General features: G+C 31.0%; 3 protein-coding genes across 3 annotated transcripts in view; 2 read left to right on the top strand and 1 right to left on the bottom strand.

Annotated features, from left to right (window-relative positions):
• LOC108571091 (mediator of RNA polymerase II transcription subunit 14) overlaps window positions 1-448 on the bottom strand; it is a 15,529-nt gene extending 15,081 nt beyond the window's left edge. The window contains 1 exon segment of the mRNA XM_017933065.1: window positions 397-448. The gene's annotated coding sequence lies outside the window, so the exon portion shown is untranslated.
• Window positions 449-3,464: 3,016 nt separating this feature from the next.
• On the top strand, window positions 3,465-5,023 carry LOC108571092 (coiled-coil domain-containing protein 40-like; the record flags this gene model as incomplete). Its single annotated transcript, XM_017933066.1, is given in 6 exon segments — window positions 3,465-3,695; window positions 3,784-3,905; window positions 3,907-4,162; window positions 4,232-4,519; window positions 4,581-4,739; window positions 4,808-5,023. Coding segments are annotated over 6 exon segments (1,272 nt in total), but the record flags the coding sequence as incomplete, so codon positions are not given.
• Window positions 5,024-8,276: 3,253 nt separating this feature from the next.
• On the top strand, window positions 8,277-9,691 carry LOC108571089 (facilitated trehalose transporter Tret1-like). Its single transcript, XM_017933061.1, is given in 2 exon segments — window positions 8,277-8,439; window positions 8,442-9,691. Coding segments are annotated over 2 exon segments (1,413 nt in total).
• Window positions 9,692-9,779: the final 88 nt, after the last annotated feature.

Below are 9,779 nucleotides of genomic sequence, written 5' to 3'. Positions count from 1 at the left end.
ATAATAGATAAAAATTTTATGCAAATATAATTTCTCATGGAATTTGACATTGAAATACTGTGTGACGTTCACGTTTCATGATTCATGCGAACTAGCTATGAACCCCACACTACAATTCTCATGTGAATCCACCCCCTTCATTTTAGCGCACTTACATATATTTATAGTGAACTAAATGTATACATAATTATAATTTTACTTTATATTTACATATAGCTCGTACTTATTGTAACAGGATGAGGACGTTAATGTAATGTTAAATTGTAATTCATATGTTAAAGTGACCGACATAGTATATGCGCATGTAACTCCCCTGAAGCATCAAAAAAACCGAAGTTATTTTTTATTTTCTAATGATTCAACATATTTTTCTGTTATGCAAGGTCTTCTACGTACACTTTTTGAGCACAGCATGTAATCACTCGGGTTCTGACTCTAAGTAACTCGTATGCTTTAGCCACCGTTCGTATCCAAACTCTAATAGTTCCAAAATTATGTTAAGTCACGAACTCTGCTCTCTAGTGAAAACCTAGTTTTAGACGTTATATATTTTAAATGTACTTTAGTTTTTATTATTAAAATGTTTAAATTATTTGAATTCAATCTCTAATTAAATCTTTATTCTAGTGTTAAAGTCCTAACCCAGAATTCGCGAACCTTAATTGTTAAGCATAAATCCACGCGTTGCGTTTAATTCACATTGAAGAGGCAGTTCACCATATCATCGTCACCTTCCTCATCGACAACGCTGCGGATGTACATTCAACCACAGACGACGTACAGGCATAAACGAGGTACAGGATAGACCTTGCACCTGCTGTATTTTTGTGTCCAACGTTCTGAAATACCGATCGTGTAAAAAATCAGAGTTTTTGTTATGCCCTCTACGATATAAAGTGGTGAGTTTAGGAATTACATACATACAATCTAACCATCAAAGATGATAAAGTCGACAAATATAAAAAATCCTCTTTTATTAAATTTGCATATAAAGATACATACATACATATATTGGATTGCGTGGGTAGAATTGTTCACGATCTTCTGACAGGAGTAGAACACGCGCACATGATGAATCATCTACTAATAAACAATTACGTTACTTTCTTATTTGTAATTTTATAGTTACGTTTAATTCCAACAACTACTAATGTAATCTTATTCTATGCTGAATCCGTAACGTTGGTAGCGACACGGTTGGTACCCCAAAACACCAAACAAAAAGTCCCATAAGACTGGAGGCACACAATCGTTGCGTTTTGCGTTCAGTACGATTGGGACTCAATGGACGACTGACGGTATGTTCGTGTGACCTACTACATTATTGGTATACAATACAGAACGTGCGTCGACAGATCCTAACGTCCGTTCTAGCATAAATACGTCGAAGAAAAATTAACGCACGTTCGCAGTGTACGAGCTCAAATTACGACAATGTATTTCTACACGGACGTCATTTCAACGCTCGTGACCCCCAGCCTAAGATAAAAGGTTTATCCTGTACGTCGTTTGTGCACATATGTTGTACTTTACATGCTGTATATACTTACCTATATTTTATTTATTACATGAAGTTGCATATGAGGTTTTCGTTAATTTAATTACTAGTTTTATTATAATATAATTTTATTAGTTATTATACATACATACATATACAGTGACCGAAAAAAGTATTCATACATCCTATAAAATGGAATAACTTTTTTATAATCGGGCCAAACGACTTGAGTTTTTTTGAGAAGTTAGAAAGATTAGTTTACTAGGTGACGTGTAAACAAATTTTTGAAAAAACTGCAATTAGTCGGAATCGCAAAGAAAATAGCGAAGGTCGTTTTTACAACTTTTTTTTATCTGAGCTCGTAATGAGAATTTAAAAAATACGTTTTGTAGAACTATGTCAATTATATACACGCTGAAAATTTCATCGAAATCGGTGGATGGAGAAACAAACGACAGGCATCGAAAGATGTAAGAATCTGCAGATTTATTACAGTTCTAGGCCGAAAGTCGTAAAATAGTGCGATTTTCACAATCTTTAACCGTTTGTAGCTCATAACAACATTAATCGATTTCGATAAAATTTTCAGCGTGTGTATAATTGACATAGATCTACAAAACGTATTTTTTAAATTTTTATTACGAGCTCAGATAAAAAAGTCGTAAAAACGGCCTTCGCTATTTTCTTCACGATTCCGACTAATTGCAGTTTTTTCAAAAATTTTTTGACACGTCATCTAGTAAACTAATCTTTCTAACTTCTCAAAAAAACTCAAGTCGTTTGGCCCAATTATAAAAAAGTTATTCCATTTTATAGGGTGTATGAATACTTTTTTCTGTCACTGTATAAAGTATTAAAATAAAAGCAATACACTTCTAGACGCATTACGAAGGTTCGTGAGACGTTCCGAAACGTGTCAAATTCGTAAGAATATGCAGATTTATTAGAGATACATAGGTTACATACTTCAACGTAATTTTTCGGACAAAAACAGAAAGTGTGTTACCACGCGTAGTGTAATAGTGTCGCTTCGATACCTTAAAACAGAGGCACTTAACTTCTTGCTCACGAGCAAATTTCCCCTCCCGAGGTTCCCGCACTATACAGTACGAACACGCAGAATGTATAACATAAACCAACGACAGTCGCTGGAGTTGTGGTGGGAGGACTCCTCGCGTTCCCCTCCTGTCGCGCCGCAACTCGAGTGAGACCATCTCAGTCGCATAGTGGGGGAACCTCGGGAGAGGAAATTTGATCGTGAGCAAGAAGTTAAGCGCCTCTGTCTTAAGAGTTGTATGTAAAATATGTGATTGTCCATTATTAAATAAACTTGTTTTGTAAAAACTTAACAGCTGTAAAGCAATATTGGTGTATTGTAACCTTTTGTAAAGTACTTATATTTTATACAGTTATCTTACAATAAATCATTGATTTTCTGATAAATAATTGCATATCTTCATTTTTCCGGATGTTCAAGTCCTTTCATCAATGGTCCTAGAAGGTCCATCTGTAATTCATACGAAAAGAACATTAATTTTTTTAATTTTTAGTAAAAGTTGTAAACAATTTCTGACTAATGCACTGAATACAATGGTTACTTCAATGCGAAATTAACAAATTAAGCTATTTTACAATTTGAACAACAAAAATTTTTCGAAAATTACAAATGAAGGATAAAGAAAAAGAAAAAATTACAAACAGTGAATTAGAATTATTAAATTTCACAAAAATCAATGAACAAACACAACATAATTATAATGCTGTTCTTACTGTATGTATAACGTAGCATAATTACCAAGTAAAATGGTAATTAAAATTATTACAAACTGATATAATTTTAGAAATATCAAAGCTGTTTATATGAAGAGGAGCAGGTGAATAAAAAATTTCAATCTATTTTTGAACAAAAAAATTATGTAGAAAATGCAATATTCAAAAAGTTGAAGGAAAAAGTTATATTATAGAATATGAAATTTCAGTTGCACGTATAGAAAATATATATGGAAATAACATTTTAGAACTAGAAAAGTTTACAAATGTAACTGAAAACCAAAAAACAGAATTGCAAGAATTGTCACAGAAGAATATTGAAAAGGAAAAACAAATAGATGAATTGCAAAAGGAAATAAAAAAACATGAAATTATGATAGAAAAGACACAAACAAAACTTCAAGGAATAAATAAATTTATTGATCAGGTTGTATACTCTTTACTTTTATTTTTCAATTCAGAGTAGAATTTAATTTAAAAATTATGTTTAATGTTTATTGAATAAATGATTTTAGATAATATTAAATATTGGTGGAGAAGATTTGAGTCCACTGGATTTAAAAATTATTAGTTTAGAAAAAAATATGCAGAAACTTCAACAAAATATTAAAAAAACACAGCAATTCTGGATGCATCAATGCAAATAAAATTATAATTTCTCTCAATCAAAAATTGTTACGTATAAATATAGATTTAGTGAAACAAAATGATTTAAAAAAGGAATTGGAGGATAAAAATTGTGTGATTAAAAGTGAATGTATTTTGTCTTTTCAAGAATTTGAATTAGAACTTATAAAATTACAAAGTGATTTAAAACATTTATGCACTGATAAAATAATGTTAAAAGAAGAATTAAAACTTGTACAACAAGAAAGTTTATCATGGGAAAAAAAGGTAGTTTATATTATTATATCTATTTTTTATCTATTCACTTTCAGTTATTATAATATTCATGCAATTAAGGTGCAATTGATGCAAGATACAGTAAAAAAAATAAAAGAAGAACAAAGTGTTGGAGGTATAGCATCAATGAAAAGTGAAATTCATAGAATGGAAATAAGACTTTTCCATTTGAAAAAAATTCAAGAAAAATTGATTCATGATATGAATCTCTGTATTACAAGAAGAGAAATTATAGTTAACAAAGTATTTGATAAGCTTAAAAAAAATCCAAAAGTAAAACATAATGAAAGGGTTGTAATGCATAAACGTTTATCTGATCAAAGAATAAAAATTAAACAACTTCAAAAAGTAAGCATAAAAATAATTAATTTCTAACAAATTAGCAAACTACGTATTTTATTATTAACAGATTGCAAAAGAAACTGATAATATGGTAGAAAAATTGAAGAACCAAATAACAAGTATTCGGAATAAAATAGACAAGTGCCAGGAGTTTTTGCAAAATTTGAAAAAATATATTAGCAGCATAGAAGATGAGATTGCTCAATTGGAATTGTTAAAATACCATGTATGTTTTAATTGTTCTATATCACTAACAACATTTGTAACATTTTAATTATATTTTTCCATTTTCAGAATTTGCATAGCTAGGTTTTTAAACAAAGAAAAGTAAAACAGTTACATAATGTTAAAAATGGTGTATATAAAATGGTTTGTAAAAGTGAAAATGTGATAGAAGAAAATTTGCAAAGAGAATACTGCTGCAGGGAATACTTAAAATATGTATTGGAAAGAACTGATCAAGATTTTCCAATGTTAAAAGATAGTATAAAAAGAATATTATTGGCTTTGCAAATTTTTTAAGCATGTAATAAATATATAAGATAAGATAAATATTTGATTATTATATTATCATTATACAGATTATATTATCATATTATCATACCATATTCTACGTTGATTAAATAGATTGCACAGTGATATAAAGTTTATGTAATTATTATAAGAAAACATTTTATCAAAAATTTCTCTTGATAATATGTAAGAAGGTCAATATGGTATTATATACTTCAAATTATAATTGACATTTGAAAGCATATATTTCAAAAGCAAATGGACAGAAACATGTAGAATTTGCCAAAACACAAATTATGATAAAGTTTTTGAAAAAATGTTATATTCTCCAATATAAGGAACAAATTGTATGGAGACATCAATGAAACAATGAAACACGGAAAAAGATCTATAATGTTGCATGGGAGCAAATGGCATTGGAAACAGAATGTATAGAAGGTATAATGGATTGTAGCGCTATCACCACCAAAGGTACAGACTAACATTAATCTTTCCTAGTTATCCTCGGCTAAAGCTCCTATTACTATATACAGTACTGTCACGTTAGCTGGTCGGGATTTCGTCTTACTAGCTGGACATTGCTATTCCTACCCTGGTTTTGTGGAGTGAATTTCCAGCGATACGTATCTAAACTAAACAAGGACCTCGATATTTCATATCAGGTATCCATATCCTACTCGCACTCAATGGAAAAGAAACATACTGGGGATTTCCTAGAATATTACCCCCTCGATTGTTGGGCAGATGTGGTCCCGAGCTACAACTAGCTAACGTAAAAGTACTGTATATAACTTCTAACCTGAATCTAATCGTCACTAGAAATTTTACTGGCTTTTATTGCTAGTTTTTATATTTGAACGTTTCAGTTTATTCTTGCCAGCACAACTGATAGAATTAAGGTTTGTAGACGCGGAAATCTTGATTCGCTTTTAATGCTCTTCTAATTTCCGTAAAGAAATATAGGGTGTCCCATTTAAAAAAGTTATGGTGACTTCTTTTATATAGTTTACATAGATATAGTAATAATCAGTACCCTTCATAACATTGTTAAATATTAACGTATAATGTAATCTGTTAAGTCAAAAGCGTGGCAAGTGCACGCGTACGCGAAGAATTTTCAGACTTAATTTTCTCGAAAACGAAGCTGCAAACAAAAATCGTTATTTTATATTTCTGATTTATTTTTTCATAAGGAATCTACCCATGCCTGGTTGTACTACTCGTACCGAAACATCCTGTATATTTACATATTTATGACTGAGAAAAGCATGAGCACCAAGTGTAAAGAATTCTATACTCTGTCCAATTTAAGAATAACCTCGCTTCGCGCATAGGACGTGCCTAAGGCAGGGTTAGAACGTCCAAACCCCCACTTAACCGCCTACGTTTTTCTCCGTTTTACCCTCTGCTACACTCTCTGTCTATGCACAGAACGGACGAAAATCGGCCCGAGAGCGAGATTATTCTTAAATTAGACAGAGTGTAGAGATACATACATAGGCATACATTAGATTGAACATGTAATAAGCGGTAACTGAATATCATAAGATTAAAAGCAATAAAATAGTTGTTAATTTGAGAAAGTTTGAGGAATTATAAATCAAGGATTTGCACAACACAACAAGTTTTATTGATCAAATATTTTCACGTTGTTTATGTAACTATAAAATCCAAAATATTCTAGTACAGAAACGTTTATAATTCCGAAAAAAATCTGCTCATAAGTCGGAAAGGTTCTGTATAAAGTACAAAAGGTTTCATCCAGAAATCCAAAAAGTATCTGTTTAAAGTCTGAATGGTATCTGTCCTATGCGAAAACACGCCAGTAAGCTAACGAAAATCCTCCCTCCAAGCCACATTTTGGAGGAAAATAGGGAAAAGTGGGACCTAGACATATCAAATTATAAAATGAGGTGGTTTCCCGATTATGCAACGCCTACAGATTTGATGCACCTCATCCTGCAAACAGGACATGCTTGCATATCCTTGTTCAGGATACCATTTATCTCACAGACTGTAGCTTTACAATACGTCAAATGCTGTTGAGGGTGATCTAACATTACAATATTTCCGGAGAACGTTGGTGTTATCTTATAATCAGACCAAAGTCTTCGAGAAAATATATACAATCTATAGCAAATTTACTTCCTCAAAAACGGCACTATTTTGTGTCGACTGGAGCGTAAGACCGAACACATGGTTCTAACAATAGTATTTAATTAGTCAGAATTATAGCCAGAGCAAAAGAAGACTTTTTTAAGTAGTATAGCCAAACAACAGAAATAAAGATACGTCTCAGTAATGTTAACAGGGATGTGAGCTATAAACTCATCTGGGATATACTGCAACCAATTTTTTAAATCTTCAGTTGATTGGCCAAAATACATCACGTATTGGTAATCAATAAGTCGTGATATAGGCATCGTTGATTTATATCGTAATCACCTATAGTTCTTATATACGTTGGTATTGGTGTATCTGTTGATCCCTAATAAAGCGCTCTACAATGTTGGCGAAACAACGGAACACTTTTGCACAAGGACATAATTTAAAACCGTAAGCTTCGAATATATAATCTAAATCATGGTTAATCTCTTTTCGGTCGTATCGCTGATAAGAAATACTTCCAAGGTAACGATTATCTAAAATTTCGTAAGTATTTGAAAGTACTGCATTTCGTAAAGTATAATCAAACTTAAAACACGTAAGGGGGCATTGCTTGACGCTTTAAACACCTGATTTTCTAAATTTCATTTGTTTAACACGGTACGTAACAGAATACAGCGGTAACATATAGCAATAAAATATTAAATTCGCAGTGTTTTAATAATGAAATATTTTTTTCAATAATATCATAAATTACGATATTTTGATTTCATACGTATATTTTTAATGATATTTTCACATTCCTACTATTTTTTGTATACAAATGATAATATTATGTTAATAGTAATGGTGGATTTACAATAATATAAGAAGTAAACAAATGAACTTAATTTAAAAAAAGTATAAAACTTCAATTGTTAACAGTATTTTTAATTTATAGTCAAAGGTGAAAATTTAGTTTATTTTTCTGTTTTAAATGTTTAAATACACTCCTGTTTGTTTTGTAAATTAAAATAATTCTAAATTAAATTTAAACACTTGATAACAAACTGTAATTTTTGATAAATAATACCTGCAACTTATAACTAACTACTTTACTGGTCAATAACTACTTTTAGATACTTATTAAAATAATTTCGAGAAAATGAAGTTGGAACAACTTGGAATTTCACAACAAACCTTGGTCTTCAATAATGGAGGTCAAGTTGTACCAGCTAAAACATCGGTTCAATATATACCTGCTTTAGCAGCAGCTCTTGGAGTCTTAGCAACTGGAATGACACTAGGATGGACCTCCCCTGCTGGTGACAAAATTTACAATCTTTGTATGGTATAAATATTTCTTCAGAAGAGTTTTCATGGATTAGTGCAATAGCTCCAGTGGGTGCAACATTAATGTGTATTCCTACTGGAATTCTTGCTGACACAATAGGAAGAAAATATACAATGCTCTTAATAGTGGTACCTTTTACCATAGGTTGGTTACTTATAATTTTTGCCAATTCTGTGCTCATGTTTTATTTAGGTAGATTCATTACTGGTCTTAGTGCTGGAGCCTTTTGTGTAACAGTACCAATATATATTGCAGAAATAGCTGAAAGTCGTATTCGCGGAACCCTTGGATCTTTTTTCCAATTGAATATTACTATAGGCATTTTCATAACATATGTGTTGGGACCTATTTTTAATATGCGTATACTATCTATTATATCTGCTATTATACCGCTTATCTTTTTTGGAATTTTTATGTTCATGCCAGAATCACCTATCTATTATTTAAAAAAAGGTGATGAAGATTCTGCTAGAAAAAGTTTAATTAAACTACGTGGTGTTCAATACAATATAGAAAATGAATTACAAAGTCATAAAGATGCATTGGTGAAAAACAATACAAATGCAACTTCATTTTGGATCGTACTAAAATCTAAAGCAACTATAAAGGGCTTTATAATAGCTTATGGCCTCATGTTTTTTCAACAAATGTGTGGTGTTAATATTGTTATATTTTATACCGACAGTATTTTTGAAAAAGCAGGCAGTGATTTAGAGTCTATTTACTCTACTATGATAGTGGGTGCAATACAAATAGTAGCAACTTCTGTAAGCACATTAGTTGTAGACCTTGCAGGCAGAAGAATATTACTGTTGATATCTATAATATTTTTATGCTTAACAACATGTGCACTTGGAATATATTTCTATCTCTTAGAAATTAATGAAGATGTTAGTACAATTAGGTGGTTACCGTTAGCTTCTATGTGTATTTTTACTATTATGTTTAGTATGGGTTTTGGTCCAATTCCATGGATGATGACAGGGGAAATTTTTCCAGCAGAAGTCAAGGGTGTAGCTGCTAGTAGTGCTTGTCTTGTTAACTGGATATTGGTTTTTGTTGTAACTAAATATTTCAGTAATGTTTCACAGATAATTGGTGTTGGTGAAACATTTTGGTTGTTTTCTGTATTATGTGTTATTGGAACCTTCTTTGTATATTTATTAGTTCCTGAAACAAAAGGAAAAACTTTAGAAGAAATTCAAAGAGAATTAAATGGCTCATAATTATCATTATATTTCTTAAAACTGTGAGACTGATTGTAGGTTTAAAATTATTTTAAATTGTTTCAAATAATTGATTTACATAATTACC

This window comes from Habropoda laboriosa, unplaced genomic scaffold (assembly GCF_001263275.1).
Source record: "Habropoda laboriosa isolate 0110345459 unplaced genomic scaffold, ASM126327v1 scaffold106, whole genome shotgun sequence".
In the NCBI taxonomy this organism is placed as follows: domain Eukaryota; kingdom Metazoa; phylum Arthropoda; class Insecta; order Hymenoptera; family Apidae; genus Habropoda; species Habropoda laboriosa.
The sequence above is the reverse complement of the archived record's forward strand: the minus strand, read 5'-3'. Positions and strand labels throughout refer to the sequence as shown.